This window comes from Phoenix dactylifera, chromosome 5 (assembly GCF_051530095.1).
Source record: "Phoenix dactylifera cultivar Ajwa chromosome 5, Ajwa_hap1_PhDact_Kaust_v1.1, whole genome shotgun sequence".
NCBI classification, from domain to species: domain Eukaryota; kingdom Viridiplantae; phylum Streptophyta; class Magnoliopsida; order Arecales; family Arecaceae; genus Phoenix; species Phoenix dactylifera.
The window spans coordinates 28,738,720-28,757,099 of record NC_143194.1 but is presented as its reverse complement, the minus strand read 5'-3'; the positions used below and the strand labels follow the sequence as shown (position 1 = coordinate 28,757,099).

The following is an 18,380-nucleotide window of genomic DNA, read 5'->3' as shown; positions in this document are numbered from 1 at the left end:
GCAAGTTCCAATCCTCCTCCTTTGTAATTGTTTCGTCATAACTCTTCCTCTTTACACCTGTGTTCCACATTCAACTTAGATGTCAATAGCAATTTCCTATTATGTGTAATAAAGAATTTTGCTGATTGACCTCTAGCCAGTCACATAATCAAGTTTAGTATATGTGTTTCTTTTTTTTGGCAATTTATAATGATTGAACTTGGATTCAATATTATGCCATGCAATATTTTGGTGGCAATATATGTTGATTGAATCTGGATTCAATATTGTGCCATGCAACAATTATTATTATTTTTATCATTAAACATTTTATACATGGTTGAGATTTTTTCCTAGCTTCAATTTGTTCTGTTATCTAATACCTTGTTCCTTTTTCATTGGATGTGAATTATAGTGCTCTCTATGAATGTTTTCTATCATGAAAAGGGTGCCCTAGAACTGATGGCAATGAGTTTTCTATGTTACAACCAACCTGAACACATAACTCTTGTGTTGTTGTAGGGTGCGTGTATACCACAGTGCTCAAATGGGACAAATCTTTCAATTCCCCTAACAGGAAGAATCGATCCAGAGGATTTGGCTGTCACTGGTAAAAGTGCTCTCTTGCATCCTCAAGAAAGTTCCTATCTTCCTTTGCTGTATGACTTTGAGGAATTGGAGGGAGAATTGAACTTTCTCACTCGTGTCGTTGCACTTACTTTCTATCCTTCTGGAAGAACGCCTCTTACTCTTGGTGAGGTACAATGTTGATATTGAAACCTGTAGCATCGGGTAGTTGCAGTCTGTGAAAACTGAATATTTATTAGTTCTTTAAATTTTTGTCTTTGATTACACTGACCTTTATTGAAATGCTACATCATCCTGGGTATTTCTCATTCTTATAGATGGTTGGTTGTTGGGTACTTATTTCAGTGGAATGAAATATATAATGGTTTCCTTTTCTTTTAATTATTCTTAATCTTCACTTTATTGAAGGATTAAATTAGTAACTATAATTGGCGACATAATATGATGCAGTATGATGGTGAACTTATTAGCGTTGTTTTCATTCAACTTTTGGCTAATTTTGGTAAATGTTATGCTTGCCATCTTATTTGTTATAAAATTTTAAGAATGCAGTGGTACCTTTTACTGGCAACTGTCATTTGTCGTGTTCTCACCAATGAATACTTGCTCTAGTTTATAGTTTGAGAGGGCAACCTTAGTTGATGACAAAACTATCCTTTGAGTTCTGGATTTTGTTTCTTGATGTCCATTGACACTTTCAACATTGTTTTGTTTTTTTCCACTTATTGTTAGCATAAATTGTTTTATCTGCAAAACTTGAGTTTCAAGATCATGGTTTGATATTCTTTTTTTCGGTTCTTTTAAAGTCTAGACAAAACTTGGACTGCTGCTATCTGATTGCGGGAACTTAAAATATGTAGCTGAAAATGTAGGGTACTTTCTCAATAGATAACTTTCCTGGTTTCATGGCAACACCTTCTCTTTCCCAAAGTTGCCTTGGCAGGATCCTGGCACCAAATCACAGGATTCACAACATGTTGATAGTCACAAAATGTTTTGAATGTTTGATGGATCGAACCTTGATCTAAGCCAACCATATAGATGACACAATGCTTTTTAGTTAAGGTACTGCTCTGAATTTTTCCTTTCCACTACTTTGTTCTCTTCAGCAAATGATCATTACTTCTAAAAATGATTTCCTGCTAAGATGATGAGTTGATGCCATTAGGAACATAATATAAGTAGAGTCTGGTTTGTTTGCTTTCATTGTTTTTTTAAATTTATATTCTATTTTCTCAGATGAATCATTGGCATGATGATGGAATATATGTTTTCTTAGTCATTTTATCTATACATGGCTTTCTAGTTAGTTGGTCTACTTTAAGTAAATGTCTAATCATGAGTCTTTTACAGATTGAAGTACTTGGTGTTTCTCTTCCTTGGATCAATATATTTACTAATAAAGGATATGGTGCTAAATTCATTGAGCTTCTCCAAGAAAGACATAAGCAGAATAACACGTCTCAACATGGTTTAGATGCAAATGATTCCATAAATCCTTTTCTATGTGACCCATACCCCAATTATAATCAGAATGCATCTTCAATCAATGGAGGTGGTCATCCACTAGCTAAACCGAGTGCTATCAACAACGTCATGGACCTTCTTACTGGTGATCTTGCATCTACTTCTCAACTAGAGGTTTCAAATGTTACAGAAAATACTGGATTGGGTGATGGGGGCCCTATAGATTTCTTTGACAGTTCTGGTGATGATAACTATTCTCCGGCTGCTTCTGCTGTGCACACTCAGTCACAAAATGAAAGTGTTAGAGAGTACAGTGGCACTCAACAATACATAAATTTTTACAAATCCCTTAGTGGATCTAATAAGGTACGGTTACTTTAACAACTTTTCCTATCTCATGTGGCCATTATCCTTGCATTTCCTGTCTATTCCTAGATTTAATGTCATTACCTATTTTTCCATTCCGACTATATATTATACGTCATGTTGTTGTGTTGTTTAAGTGACTTGTCTTCATTCTGAGTATATATATTATGTCATGTTGTTTAAGTGACTTATGTTCATTCATGTAATTTGTCCAATCTACTTCATTCATTTGTCTACTTTAAACCTTGAATCATTCTTTTAGGTCTTGGTATCCAGCTCAGCTGGTCCGTCATTTGCATGTTGGAAATATTGAACTATATAATTTATATGGTGATTGTATTTCTCAACCCAGCCTAAATAGACTTGAACTGATTCAACCTGGCCCACTTCCTCCAAACCAACATGATTGCACCTGTCTTAACTTGACCTGATGCAACCTATCTGGACCTGACCCAACTCGAACATATTGGACTCAATCATAGTCAGTCTAACCCAGCTCAGCCTTGACTTGTTCAGAACCACCTGATGTGACGTTCACACTTTGAAATGAAATCCAAATGCTATAGAACTGTAGATTTAGTTCCAATGACTTGTGTTAATAGAAGCTCTATAGAATGAATCTGCAGTTCACTGAACTGCAATTCATCAAACTGAACTTATGGTGCTTCCTAGACTTGCATAAAAAAGAACATGCTCCAATTGTTATATGTATATTCTTAAAAAGCTTAGGAGTAGCACAAGGAATAGATAAGAATCTTGCTTTTGCTCTTGGACCCATAATAACATTATTCATTGTATATTTCAAAATTCTTAGACTTATTTGTCCTCTGCAAGTCAAGCGAACTATTCTGCGATTGATTCACTTCATCATTAGCGGTTGGCAAATAATTCGCAAGATCATGAATAAATCATGAATTCCCAAATTATTCAGGATCTATTGGGATGCATATTCATGGAGTAGACATATAAAATGATCCAAAGTTGTTTGGAGGCTTTTGGTGTTGGGGATGCATTGAGATGGCGGCGTAGGGGCGGGGGGCAGGCGGGCGGGTGAGGGGGGGGGGGGGGGAGCAGAAGGTGTTTGGATCTTGGGGAAACTGGGAAAGAAATTATATAAGTTTGTGGACCCCACATTCAATCACCCCACAAGGCAAACATCATCTCCCAATATCTTGAAATAGAGGGAATTTCATATTCCTCTGTTTTTTGTTTGAAAAGCTCGATTTTTTTTTAAATAATAGAAGCCAAAAGGCCTTGGATTCTCTCAGTAATTCAGCAATGAAGTCATGGGATTTTGACATATTGGTCCTTTCTCAGTCCAATCCCAACGCAGCCCTCTTTTTTATAAAATTATATTTTTATGACCTACTTATTTATAAATGAGACAAAGTAGTCCTTGTTGTCTAGTTAGTAACTAATTTTGTTGATTCTTTATATTTAAATGGTAATTATACTGTTAACGTATTCTATCATTATGACACGGAGTGTGGATATGTGGATCATTGGAGTTTGTATTTTTTAACATAAAAAAGTTACATTGTATTATATAACACAAAGATATGAAGGGAGTTATTCTTTAATTGAACAACAAGGATTACTCTGTCCCATTTATAATAAACTACAGTCCTAATTAGTGTTTCATGTAAAAAGAGGACCATTATAGAAAAGAGACTAATCCATAAAAATCTCACGAACGGCCAACAGTGAACTACCATTGATAGAAAAGAGAAATCACAGAACCTTTTTCCTGTTCTCCTTTGTGCTCTCTATTTCATATCCAACTACAAGTGATTTTTACATATTACATATATGAAAAAATGATTAGAAATTTGTTTTTATATAATTTTCTGAGTTTCTTTTGAACTCTTGTTGAATTTGACCATTTTTCCTGAATTATGATATATTTGACCTTGTCAAATTGTTCCTGAATGTTGAACTTGTGACTATGCTTGGACTCGCTTCCTTATGTTTCTAACCCACTTTCATGTAAGCATCATCGATCACTTCCATATTTCATAAAAAACTTCTTTTGTTCTTTAAAATTTTTCCTTTTAGGATCTATGTATCATTGTCTTCTAAGACTCAAAAAGCACCATTCTATTTTAGTATTGTGTACAACAACAAATTATACTTTATTATTAAATACTTTATTGCTTTAATAATATTTGGTACAACTTTATAGGCAGATGCACTGTAGGTAACCATGCTTCTTCATTCTTTATTTTCTTGTTCCTTTTCTTTTTTTTTTTTCTCTTTTTTGTTGTCTGAAGTTTCCTGCTTCTTCTAGGATCGCTGAAGATCAAGGATTTAAATTCTGGGCGTATTGGCTAGTGTGTACTCAATAGCCAGAAATCAGTACTTGGCACCTCCTTGAGTCCAATTTGAGGGTAACCAGCCCTAACTAAACACATACTATCTGGTACTAAGCTTAAAGATGTTTGAGAAAATTACAAAAATCTTTCTGAGATTAGGGGTAAATTTCTCTTACACCTAATAGTTTGAAAAACTTACGCTTACCCCCTTGAGGTTTATTTATATCTAACATTTTAATCCATAATTTGACAGAAAGTTAGTCAAACCATTAACCTTAAATAGGACCAAATACCACATCAGAAAAATTTTGAGAAATGACCAAAATAATCTTAAGCGACATAACAACCATTCAAGGACAGAAGAAAATGCATGCATCCTCCTCCTTCCCAAGGGCAATTTCAACTTTTCACATGAGGTAAACTGTTTTACTAACGCCATTAATTTAATTGGGTGTAAGTGTAGCTTTTACAAACTATGGGGTGTCAGTGTACCTCAAGGGGGTTTTTGTAATTTTTTACACTTTTCTTTTCTGCTTAAAGCTGTGTCAGCTGGTACCATATATTGGTATGTTGTACCTACCATATTGGCCAATGATCCGTGCAGCCTCTTACCTCTATTTGTTACACCTTTCTGATTTAAGATTCTTAAGGAGATCAAATGGCCTAGAATGATCGGGGACTATGGAGATGCATCTTGTTTTATAGGAGCACACACCTAAGGTACCTTCTATAAATAAAGTGAAAAAATCATAAAAGACATTTCGTGTAGATTGGACAATCTGTCTTTTTTGTTTATAGCTATGTGCATACATGCACTGATATATATTAATTATGTCCTGCTTTAGGCTCTGGAAAAACATTACTGAGATGTGCACTCTATGGTTTTTAGTTAAAAAGTTAAATTTGTAAGATTTAATTAGTATAACTATTTATGTAAAATATATTTTTGGTAGATCTGCTGCCAATTTCTAATTTATAATCCAATTACATCTTAATGCACCATTTTTAGGGGAGGGAATTTGACTTTGTGCAAGCCATGAAGCTTGAAATTCAGCGCCTCCGCCTGAATCTTTCTGCTGCAGAAAGAGACAGAGCTTTATTATCAATCAGCATTGATTCTGCAACAATAGATCCAAATCGCTTGCTTGATGATTCCTACATGGTAAAATTATGCAACTATGTCGATAGCCTAGCATCATGGGGGCAGGCTGCACATGCAGATCAAATTAATGCTTCCATTGGGCTTGAAACTACAGATAAAAAAATAGATTTTTGGAATATTAATGAATTTGGAGAAACCTGCTGCGGTGCCATGTGTGAAGTTCGTGCTGAAAAACAACCGTCTTCAAAAGCTTCTTCCAGTATTTCTTCTACTGGAAGCTCACCACTGCTTCTGACTTGTTCTCAATGTGGAAGAAAAACTTGCAGTGTTTGCTGTGCTGGGAAGGGAGCTAATTTACTAATTAGCAATAGTTATAAAGATATGAGAATCTACAGCAGTTTATCAAGCCAGAGTGGTTCTAATCAGGGAGGGCAGAATGAAGGGACTTGCAGTAGTCGATCAACTCTTGTGGATGGAGTTATCTGTAAACTATGCTGCAATGAAGTTTTCCTTCATGTTTTGTACGTGGACTATGTCAGGGTTTTGAGTAGCTTGAGGAGAAGAGCCCGTGCAGATGATGCAGCACGGAAGGCCCTGGATCAAGCTGTTGGACACGAAGTTGACAGAATATCTAATTCCTGGAGAGGTGTAGATATGGGCAAGAAGCAGTTAAAGAAGCTACTTAAGGGAGCTGAATCCCTTGCTGAATTCCCTTATGCAAGCTTATTACATTCGGTAATCCCTCAATATCTGATTTCTATAGATGTTAATTATTAATGTGGTTTTTCTCAATTTTTTGTTAACTATGATTCATGATAGCTCAACTTTACCACATATAAGGATGTCATGGTTGTGGTTTCCAAATATAAATTCAGGGATTCTTATTATCTTAATTTCATCATCTATTATTATGCTTTGGTGAAATTGCTAAGATTTGTGCAGTCTGGATTTATATAATTTTCAAAAAATTGGTAATTTGTCACTCTTATTTTCTTGAAGTCTCTCTTCTTTGGAATCACATGGGCAGCTGTGGTAGAAGGTCATATTGACGCATTTGTGAAGAGTTTCATTGTTGTGTTACTAAACCATGATTAGTTTGCTATTAAGGAGTAGATCTTGGATTCAGGGGAATGCAGGGCATATTTGCTGCGGTCCCAAAATTTCCTAGAAGGAGAACAATTGTTTGATGAACAAAGCAATGATGTTTCTTTGTCAACTCACCTTCTTAATGTCCTGTTCTATTCGTGTCTTTGATGGTTCTTATTCTTATGAATGGAACTACTAATCTTGTTTTCGGTTGATGTGTGCAACACGCAAGGTATTCTCCAGCAACATATGTGCATGATGACTCTATGGGCTGATTGAGACCTTATCAAATTTGTGCCGAGTGGAAGGTCCTGATTAAAGTGTTAAAAGATATTTAAGGTTTGTGAATTTGCGATACTTAGACCTGGAGTCCTTTGCAAAACATAATCTACTGATGTAAATAGGTGTTACTCTGAACTTAATGCAAGATTTTTTTTGGCCTAAAACCAGGCTTTCACCAGCCCAGAGTTTGAATTACTTTGTAGATTTGGCAAGAACCATCATGAACTCTATTTTAGCAGTTAAGCAATAATATAATACAAAGAAACACATAAGTTAATAAAAAGCGGTTACAAGTTGAGAAAATGATGAATTTGAAGATATTATAGTAAGGACTAGGAAAGAAAATATTTAGGGCCTTACCTTTATATGAAATTTCCTCTTTCATATAAGATGCTAATGACGTATAATTGCTAAAATAAGTTTATAGCAGGAAGATGCTTTTGTTCTTTCTTTCCTTTTCTCCGAGCAAAATCTCCTAGTGAGAGTTTAACATTTTCAATTGGAAAAGCTAGCAATCCAAGGCCAAAGATGGCAAGTTTGCTCGTCCCATTGTTTCACTATTTGGAAACCAAAGCATGTACCTTTTGAAGAACTTTGATTGTGAATCAAAGTAATGTGGTAACTTGGACCCTGTATGATGTAGTTTTGATCATCATGACTATTTCTCAAACTTTTGGGAACATATGAAAATGTAACCTATTGTTACCTCTAAAGTTAAATATCTATGCTAAAACATGAAAGTATATCTAGAATGTCCACAACTTGTTCATTTGTAATACAAGGATCCCATCCCCCCGCCACCCCCCCCCCCCCCCCCCCCCCCCCCCCCCCCCCCGCGCCGGTCTTCTTTCCGCCACCAAAAAAAAAAAATTGTGGGGCCCACCTTAGATTTAAGGTTTCTGGTCTGTGGGTTCCATTCTGCTGGAATACAAACTGAAATGAAAAAAGATTTCAAGGCTAGGAAGCCACACCTAGGTTTCTCACACCTAAAAGAAAAGGCCTTTCTGTTTCCTAATGTTTTTTTTTCTTTTTGCAGATATAAGCCTTACAACCAATGCTCTCTCTCTCCCCCCACCAAATAAAAATTGCCAATTGTCTACACTGGCTTCACAAAGACTGGCTAGCCTTTTCGATCCCTTCACAATTTATATAGTTTCCCTACTCTCCTCTAACTCTGCCCCTTCTTCTCTTTCGCAATCATCCCCTTCTCTACGGTCGACATAAACAACTTTCCATCCCAGTACACACTTTATTGACTTCCCATATTCAAACACTAAGCCTACCTGCACCGCTGTTTCAAATGATGCTTGGACTCTGGGGATCTTGAGGAGATCGGAAGGTGGTTATGGAATCTATGATCTCTTCACTCTCTCTCTCTCTCTCTCATCTCCTCTCTACAGCATGGTTTGCAGTAGCTGTAGTAGAAAAACTAGAACAGTTTTTGCTCTTTTCTTTCCCCTCCAGTGGCCTTTCTTGAAAATATCCGAACAATATTGCTTAAGACACTAGGAAGGAGAGAAAGTGATGGTCAAGTAGCTAGTCTTTAGAGATGGTAAACATGCATAGGGGGAGGTTTGGGAGCAGTGACCAGAGAGAAGGGAGAAAGGGAATGATGAGATAGGGACACAGGAAAGAAAAGGGAAATGAGAAGGGTTGAACTATATTTCTTTCCTCACTAGGGGGGAGCAAAGAGAATAGTTTACTCTCACAATTAACTGGCTTGAGGTGGCAAAACATAGTGTGGGAAAGTTAAGCATAACAGCTTAGCTCTCCTCCCTCTATTTTGTAATCAACTAGATGAAAATGGTATGTAAGTTAAATTTTAATGTTCATTTAAAGCAGTGAAAAATGTTTATCTAATATCTTTTCTCCCCTTCATTTGTGTATTATCAGCTTATATGATCATAAAAAAAGGGACAAGATTATGTCTTCTTTTTCTTCTTTTAAGAATGTCATTTCTATACTTATTATGTGGTTTGTGTAATATAGGATTTGATTAAATGTCAGGACAAACAGTGGACAATTTAATCCATAATTATGACTATGTTCAAAAATCAAAACTATTTTATTGTTTTATTCTTTTATAAGCATTACTTAGTAGTCTGTGCTTTGCAGGTGGAAACAGCTGTGGGCTCCGAACCATTATATTCATTACTTGCACCACTTGGCATAGGAGAACAACATTGTTATTGGAGAGCTCCACCTAGTATCTCCATTGTAGAATTTTCAATTGTTCTTGGAAGTCTATCTGATGTTTTTGGGGTTGCCATTCTTGTCAGTTCATGTGGTTATTCAACATCTGACAGCCCTGTTGTAAGATCCTAATTGAATGCTCTTCTCGATTGTTTTACATGATTGTTTTTTATTTCCTGCAATGCTTTGGATGATATTTACAAACATAAACTAGTTCTTCTAGGGTATCGTTTGGAAAAAAAAAAAATCAAGTTGAACAAAAAATTTGACCAGCTGCGGAATTTGAGCATCCTTCTCTTAAAACACCATCATCTTTGTTAAGTTTTATTACAAGCATACTTTTGGCTATTAGCTTTGAAGTATAATATTCTAAAGTAATATAAAGGATCGAACTAGGATTGAATTTTCATTCACTAAAAATTAATATATGGAACTTGGCTCTGATAAATTCAAATATCATTTTCACCTTGTAATCGTATAACTTCAGCAGATGTAAATAACAAACAACTTCTTACAGGAACAAAAGAAAAAGAAAAACTAATTGAAGTTTTACCCATTAATGATTAGTGAGTTATTTAATACTAGTCACTGTCAGTAATGCTTTTGTATCAGTGCCACAAAAATTACCCCTTTTTCTATGCTTAATAAGATTTATCCTTTATGAGGATGCTTCACTCTTTCTTCCATAGTTACCTGTACCACATCAAAATAGATAATCTGGAAAGAGGAGAGTGCAAATCTGTGGGGGGTTGTTTGTTAAGAGCATAAGTCTTGGAATTGGCTCTTATTCCAGCCAAATATTTTTTGCAAACTGGGCATAGACTTGGAATAGGCTATACCATGTCAAGGTTTCTTATGCTCTTTTTTGTTTGCAACTTTGCATGGCTATTCCATATGTTTTAAGTAATAACTGTACCACCTGGTGCAGTGTAGCATATTGATCTGGCCAAACTCCAAGAGTGTACCAAGGATTTAGTAAAAATTTTACTAAAATTGTTCATATTTGACAAAGACCCAGTTGACCATGCTCAGTATTTGTTTGCTTTGCTTATATATGCTATGCTTTGACAACCATTTTTTTAATGTATACATTTTTAAGCATAAAGTGTATACACGCAAGTTCTGAAGGCTTATAGAACCTTTGATGTGCAGACAAATGTCTTGAGCTAGTCATGGATAAATATTAGTCCAATATAGACCTTTTGCTGTTACAGCTGCATTTACCAGCAGTACTACTCTTAAAGTTATGCTTGCATTTGACCTCCATAAATGTTGATTTTTCTTTTACAAGGAATTTAATTTCCTTCTATAATCCATCACTCTTTTAACAATTTCCTTTGTTGGGCAATTTTCATCTTTTTTTAGGTACCTGCCATTTCCCCCCCTCTTAATGTCTTTGCATTGCCTGCTAATGAATTTGTTGCTGGTACAGGTCCAAATATGGGCAAGCAATACAATACACAGAGATGAGCGCTCATTCATAGGAAAATGGGATGTAAAATCACTCATATCATCGTCCCAACAACTTTGTGGGCCAGAAAAATCTGGTACAGAAAATGATATCCCAAGGCACATGAAATTTCACTTCCGCAATCCTGTTCAATGCCGCATTATTTGGATGGCATTGACTCTTCCGCAGCATGCTTCTAGTTCAATGAATTTGGAAGAAGAGTGTAATCTTCTTTCTTTGGATGAAAATCCCTTTGCAAAACCTGATCCCCCTGCTGCTTTCGGTGGAACGGACAAAAATGCTCCATGCATCCATGCAAAACGGATTGTGGTCTTTGGCAAGTCTGTGAGAAAAGAGTTGGGCCAGGATGCATCACCACAAGTGCCTGAAATGATACAAATGAAAAGTTTCTTGGAGAGATCTCCACAATTGAGTCGATTTAGAGTAAACTCCTGCTGCTTTTGACAACAAGAATGTGCTTTTCTGTTTGTTAAATTTGGTAAACTTTGCTGATTGCGTCTCCTAATCCTTTCCAGGTTCCGGTTGAAGCTGAAAGGTTAACAGATAATGATCTTGTCCTTGAGCAGTTTTTATCACCTACTGTACCTGGATTAGCAGGATTCCGTCTGGATGCTTTAAATGTGATAAAACCACGAATTACTCATTCACCTTCTTCTTTGGATGTGGATTTATGGGATGCCTCATTGACCTGTTTAGAAGATAGACACATAACACCAGCAGTTTTATATATCCAAGTTTCTGCTATTCAGGTACCTGGTAGCTAATAATTGTATCAATACAATTATTGCATTTTGTTATGTTCTCTAAATATCTTCCTTTGCTTTGTTTTTGCTATAAATTCCCAAGTTAAACTTCCTCCCATATCAGAACTTTAAGTTACTATTTTATACTATTAGATAATTTTGATATATCATAAGTTTATTGACCAAGCATTTGGATGAACCCCCTAAACTAGTTTTGATTAAAAAACCAGCCTTTTTTTCACCTGAACCAGGCCAGTTAAACCATGGATTCGTTTGAACCTTTTCCAGTTCTCTAACAAGATGGTCTTATTTGACATAAAAAATTTGGTTGTGAATTGTTGTTGGTATTGGGATGATGGAATCTAGCTTAACTCTTTCTTGATGCTTCGAGCCTCCAAATCGAAATAATAATTTTCTCCAGCCATGGCATCCACAACCTCCACCCTCAAGGTCCAGTGGTAGTGCCAAATCCTTCTCCCTCCCTCCCTCCCTCCCTTCTTCCCTCTCTCTCTCTCTCTCTCTCCATCCCTCCATCCCTTATCTCCTCTCCTGCCTCCCCAAACTCATTTGAGCCAATTTCTATTTTTGATTTAAAAAATTCTTATGCTGCATTTTTTTCTTGGGTACCTCTATTTACTTGTTTATATGGAGTTTTGGTTTATTTATTTATTTTTTTTATCTTTTGCATAAAGAATGCTTCTCATCTCTTGAGATTTTTCCAAACTATTTTGAGCAATTTTTTGATGGAGCATTTATACATTTTCAAATGTTCCTCTGGTGGAAAAGATGATTTTGTGTTTTGGAGTTTGGGTAGCTTCAAAGGACAATGGGGAAGGTTGGGAATTATCATAAAAGTTCTGATTATGAGAAAGTACTAAAAATTGTTAGAAAATGATAAAAATTTGGTTTTTTTTGGTATTATTTGCAAAAATATGTAATTTTAATTTATTTTTATTAAAATAATTGACAATTTGTGGATCTGATGTCATGATGACATCATGGTCCATTGCTGAGTGACCTGAAGATTGAACTGGTGTCCCTTGACACAGTTACTTTTCTGGTTCAGTGAATTGGTCTAGGTTTTAAACATGTTTTAGACATTTGATTTCCCTATGGAGGAGGCGATGGATAGGTGTGGAAATTACCCAAGCATAGTAGCATAAAGAAATGATGTATTTGGGCTTTTGGCTTTTGGCTTTTCTCCTACCAAAAAAAGAAGAATAAAGTCTTAAAATCTTCATTTATCTGTAACAGGCAATACCTGTATCTAAGGTCCGCCGAATCGGTACTGGGATCCGCACCGGTCGGCGCCCGGTACAGTTCGATGCTGAACTGAAACGGTAGGGCGTGCTGTTACGGGGGAACTTAGCCACCATGCCCCACGTGACCGGCACGCGCGCCCAGGAAGACTACGGCTGCCCCTTGATCCAGCAATCCGACCTCGGGTCGGATATCTTCGGCTCCGCAGCCCGACCCCGGGTCGGCTGCCCCTTGATCCAGCAATCCGACCTCGGGTCGGATATCTTCGGCTCCGCAGCCCGACCCCGAGTCGGGTGCCCCTTGATCCAGCAATCCGACCTCGGATCGGATATCTTCGGCTCCGCAGCCCGACCCCGAGTCGGGTGCCCCTTGATCCAGCAATCCGACCCCAAGTCGGCAATCTCTTGACAACAACAGACTGTTCCCCTGAGGCACGCCGCGGCCCCCTGCTCCACTACTCCCTGCAACGGCCGTATCCGGCGCTGCCCCACGATCCCCTGTAACAGCCGTACAAAGCGGAGCTCCACTACGCCCTGCCATGGCCGTACCCGGCGCTGCCCCACGACGCCCTGTAACGACCATGTCAGTGGCAACCCCATCGTGCCACACGATGACCAATCCCCAAAAAAACCTCCCAGCCTGATATATATGCGGCTGGGGGGGAAGGGGAGGGTAAGAAAGATTTTCCAGAGTATCATCTTACCTGCTACCTCTCCTTCTCCTTCGATCTTCCCTAACTTGATCGTCGGAGGGCCCCCACCACCCCGGTGGTGGTGCGAGGCTTGCTTGCAGGTTTCCCAGCGGAAGGTGGAGCGCAACCGAAGCAATTCCAAGGGAACCCCGTTCACACCGCTGTGCCAATCGTTCTCGGTTTGGACCCCCAGCAACAGTTGGCGCTAGAGGAAGGGCCCGGATCTCAGAGCGATCGTAATGGCACGGCGAGGTGGTCGTGGAGCTTCCAATGCTCCCGGTCGCGGGGCCTCTCGCGCCTCTGGCCGAGAGGCCGCTGCATCTCCAACACACTCTCAGCAACACTCCACCGCCCCACCGCCCATTCAGACGGTCGAAGCCGCCCAGTTCGACCAGCTAACCCAGCAGGTTCGCACCCTCGCGGAGGCGGTGCAGAATCTGCAGGGTGCGATGTCCCGGACGCCGCAGCGGGCTCAGGAGCCGCCGCTGCCTGAGCGTTCGCCTGTCCTCCTCAACCCGCGCTCCTTCCTCTCCCATGGGGAGGAGCGCCGGCGCGAGGAGGATTCTCGAGCACGCTCCATTCTGCCGGGACCTTCCCACCGGAGCTGCGCGGGGTACGAGAGGCGGGCCCGGGCGCGTTCCCAGACCCCCCAGTCCTCGAGGAACCCGCGCTCCAGTCGGTCCCCCTCTCGCCGCTCCTTGTCTCCCACCCACCGGTCGCGCTCCCTGGACCGGCGGGTGGACGATCTCCACCGACAACTCCAGGTCTTGAAGGGCCATTCCAAAGATCCCTTCGCCGACTTAGAGATCTCCTCCCAGCCGGCGCTTGCCTCGAGGATCCTGCGGACCCCGAATCCGCCGGGGTTTAAAATGCCGGCGATCGAGCCCTATGACGGGGCGGCGGACCCGCGGGATCACGTCGAGAGTTTCAGGACCCTTATGCTCCTCCACGGAGCATCAGATCCCCTTCTCTGCAAGGCTTTCCCGGCAACCCTCCGTGGCCCGGCGAGGGCGTGGTTCGTCGGGCTGGAGGCTGACTCAATCCGGTCCTTCGACCAGTTCACTCGCCTCTTCATCACTCATTTCGCCGTCAGTAGCCGGCGGCGACTGGTCTCTGACTCCCTCTTTGATGTCCGGCAAAACGAGGGAGAAAGCCTGCGGGATTATCTTACCCGCTTCAACAGGGCTACGCTGGAGGTCCGGAACCTGAGTCAGGAGGTAGCTCTTTCAGCCCTGAAGCGTGGCTTCCGGAAGGGCAGACTCACCTTCTCCCTGGACAAACGCCTGCCGCGGAGCTTCCCAGAGCTGTTGTCCCGGGCGAACCAGTATGCGGACGCCGAGGAGGCGGCCGCCTACCGGAGCAAGGAGGCCGCCGAGATCCCTCAAAAGCTTGGGAAGAAAAGGCGGAAAGAGGCACGCCAGAGGAGCCCGACGCCTCAGCGTCGGCGCAGAAGCCCGTCGCCGGCGAAGAACCACGGCGCCCCACGCCCTCGTTCTCCGCCCCGACGTTTCAACCGGTACACCCCTCTCCTGACTCCCCGGGCCAAGATCCTTATGGAGATCAAGGGGCGGGAGGACCTCCCGGCCCCGAGACAGATGCGGAAGATCCCTGGGAAGAGGCCCTCCCGGGCGTACTGTGAGTACCACCGAGACCACGGCCACGACACAGAAGACTGCTTCCAGCTTCGGGACGAGATCGAGGCACTCATCCGCCGGGGGCGTCTCGGTCGATATGTGGGCGACCGACGTCCCCCCGCAGACCCGCGTCCGGCCGACCCGGCTCCTCCGGGGCCTCGGGAGCAGAATCGACCCGTTGCGGGCGTGATCCACACTATCACTGGGGGCTGCCCCCGGCCCGCGAGGAATGCAGGGGGCTCGACGGAGGCGTCGGGGGCGGCCGTCGCAAAGAGGCAGAGGGTCGGCAACGTAATCACTTTTTGTGATGAGGATGTAAAGGGGGTTCAGACCCCCCACGATGACGCCATGGTGATCTCCCTCACCATGGCAAACTATGATGTAAGGCGTGTTCTTGTGGATAGTGGAAGCTCAGCTGATATCTTGTTTTACGAGGCCTTCCAAAAGCTGGGCTTGTCCAGACAATTGTTGCACAAAATGTCCACCCCTCTCGTAGGATTCACCGGTGACGCTGTCTCGGTGGAAGGTGTCGTTGAGCTGCCTGTGACTGCGGGCGTCGCACCCGCAGAAGCCACGGTGCGACTCGGGTTCTTGGTCGTCCGTGTTCCCTCGGCTTACAACGCTATCCTCGGACGACCCGGACTGAACGCCCTTCGTGCGGTGGTCTCCACGTACCACTTGCTCATGCGGTTCCCCACGACGGTCGGGATCGGAGAGGTCCGAGGTGACCAACCGACCGCACGGCAATGTTTCTTAGCGACCCTCAAAGGGAAGAAGCCCGCAGAAGCCCTAAGCGTCGAGTCCCTTGATGCCAGAGACGAGGTGGCCTTGCGGCAGGGGGAGCCGGCCGAGGGGGTGGTCGAAGTTCCCCTCGAGGAAGGCCGCCCGGACCGGGCGGTCCGGGTCGGCGCCAATCTCGACCCGGGAGCTCGGGCCCGGTTGGTGGAATTCCTCCGAGCCAATGCCGATGTATTTGCCTGGTCGGCGGCCGATGTACCTGGGATCGACCCGGAGGTCATTTCTCACGCCCTCAACGTCGACCCGACCCACCGGCCAGTGAAACAGAAGAAGAGACACTGTGCCCCGGATCGGATCCGGGTGGTCGACCAGGAGGTAGACAAGCTCTTGGAGGCAGGATTCATAAGGGAGGTGAGTTACCCCGAGTGGCTGGCAAATGTTGTACTTGTCCGGAAGGCGAGCGGGAAGTGGAGGATGTGCGTCGACTATACCGACCTGAACAAGGCGTGCCCTAAGGATAGCTTCCCGCTTCCGCGGATAGACCAACTGGGCGACGCGACTTCCGGATATCAGCTGCTGTCTTTCATGGACGCCTTCTCCGGTTACAACCAGATAATGATGGCCCCACAGGACGAGGAGAAAACTGCCTTTATAACGGACCGGGGGCTGTACTGCTACAAGGTAATGCCCTTCGGTCTGAAGAATGCTGGCGCCACTTACCAGCGCCTCGTCAACAAAATCTTCAAAGAGCAAATCGGCCGGAATATGGAGGTGTACGTGGATGATATGCTGGTGAAGAGCCGCCAGGCAGACCAGCACATCGTGGATCTGGAGGAGACTTTCACCACCTTGCGGAAGTTTCGCATGAAGCTGAACCCAGCGAAGTGCGCCTTTGGCGCTTCGGCCGGGAGGTTCCTCGGTTTCATTGTCAACCAGCGGGGTATCGAAGCCAACCCGGACAAAATCGAGGCCATCCAAGGTATGTCCCCTCCGACCAAAGTGAAGGAGGTTCAGGAGCTCGCTGGAAGGGTCGCCGCGCTCGGACGATTTGTGGCGAAATCGGCCGAACGCTGCCAACCATTCTTCAAGGTGTTAAAACGCCCGAAAGACTTCCTCTGGACGGCCGAATGTCAAGCAGCATTCGACCAGCTCAAGGAATACCTGGCGTCTCCTCCCCTGCTGTCCAAGCCGCAAGAAGGGGAGATGCTCTACCTCTATCTGGCGGTCTCCCCAACCGCGGTCAGTGCGGTGCTGGTTCGGGAAGAGGCAAAGCTCCAGAAGCCTGTGTACTACATCAGCCGGGTCCTACGGGACGCCGAGACGCGGTATACGAAGGCTGAAAAGATCGCCTTCGCGCTGCTGACCGCGACCAGGAGGCTCCGCCCCTATTTCCAGGCCCATTCTGTCACCCTCTTAACTGATCAACCGTTACGACAGATCCTCAGCAACCCCGAGAATGCGGGACGGCTGGTGAAGTGGGCAGTAGAACTCGGTGAGTTCGACATCCGCTACCAGCCTCGACCCGCCATCAAGGCCCAGGTGCTCGCGGACTTCCTCGCTGAGTGCACGGTGCAGGAGGCGGAACCTAGACCGCCGGAAATGCCCAGCCTCGACCTCCCGACCTGGACGCTTCACATCGATGGGTCGTCGAACCCCGAGGGTGGAGGGGCCGGGCTGGTCCTTACCAGTCCTGATGGAGTGATAGCCGAGTATGCCTTGAGGTTTGGATTTCCAGTTACCAACAACGAGGCGGAATACGAGGCCCTAGTCGCGGGACTCAAACTCACCGGGGAGCTCGGCATCCGGCGTTTGAAGGTCTTCACCGACTCCCAGCTGGTGGTCGGGCAGGTCCGTGGGGAGTTCGAGGCCCGGAGCCTGACCATGCAGAACTACGTCCGGAAGGTGCAAGCACTCATTCCCGACCTCGGCAGTGTCGACATCCAGCAGGTCCCCAGAAGCGAAAATGCCAGGGCCGACAGGTTGTCCCGCTTGGTGGGCGCAGAGGCGCACAACTTGTCGAGGGCAATCTACCTGGAGACCCTGGATGCCCCGAGCATCGGCGAGGCTGGAGCGGTGATGGCGATTGATCCGGAGCCGTCTTGGATGGACCCGCTCGTCGCCTACCTCGCCGAAGGGATCCTCCCTGAAGACGAAGATCAAGCTCGGCGACTTGTCAAGAAGTCCGCCCACTACGTACTCTATGAAGGGAGGCTGTATCGGACCTCGTTTACCGCCCCCCTCTTAAGGTGCCTCCGCCCCTCGGAGGCGGCCTACGTCCTCGGCGAAGTCCACGAGGGCGTCTGCGGATCCCACTCGGGGGCTAGGTCCTTGGCGCACAAGATCATGAGGCAAGGCTATTATTGGCCTACCTTGTTGGAGGACTCAAAGGATTATGTACGGAAATGCGACGCCTGCCAGCGCCACGCCAACGTCCAGAGAGTCCCTTCTGTCCCCTTGGCACCAATCAC

The 18,380-nt window shown here is 43.7% G+C and overlaps 1 protein-coding gene across 3 annotated transcripts in view; it reads left to right on the top strand.

Annotated features, from left to right (window-relative positions):
- Positions 1-18,380, top strand: part of LOC148703534 (putative phosphoinositide phosphatase SAC9) — a 41,396-nt gene that overhangs the window by 15,697 nt on the left and 7,319 nt on the right. For 2 of the 3 annotated variants that reach the window (XM_088722146.2, XM_088722147.2), the window contains exons 8-13: positions 502-738; positions 1,921-2,400; positions 5,722-6,549; positions 9,298-9,495; positions 10,808-11,269; positions 11,362-11,595. In XM_088722146.2, the coding sequence (XP_088578272.2) occupies positions 502-738; positions 1,921-2,400; positions 5,722-6,549; positions 9,298-9,495; positions 10,808-11,269; positions 11,362-11,595 (2,439 nt within the window). The remainder of the gene's footprint in view (positions 1-501; positions 739-1,920; positions 2,401-5,721; positions 6,550-9,297; positions 9,496-10,807; positions 11,270-11,361; positions 11,596-18,380) is intronic. The other variant, XM_088722148.2, reaches the window with a different exon arrangement.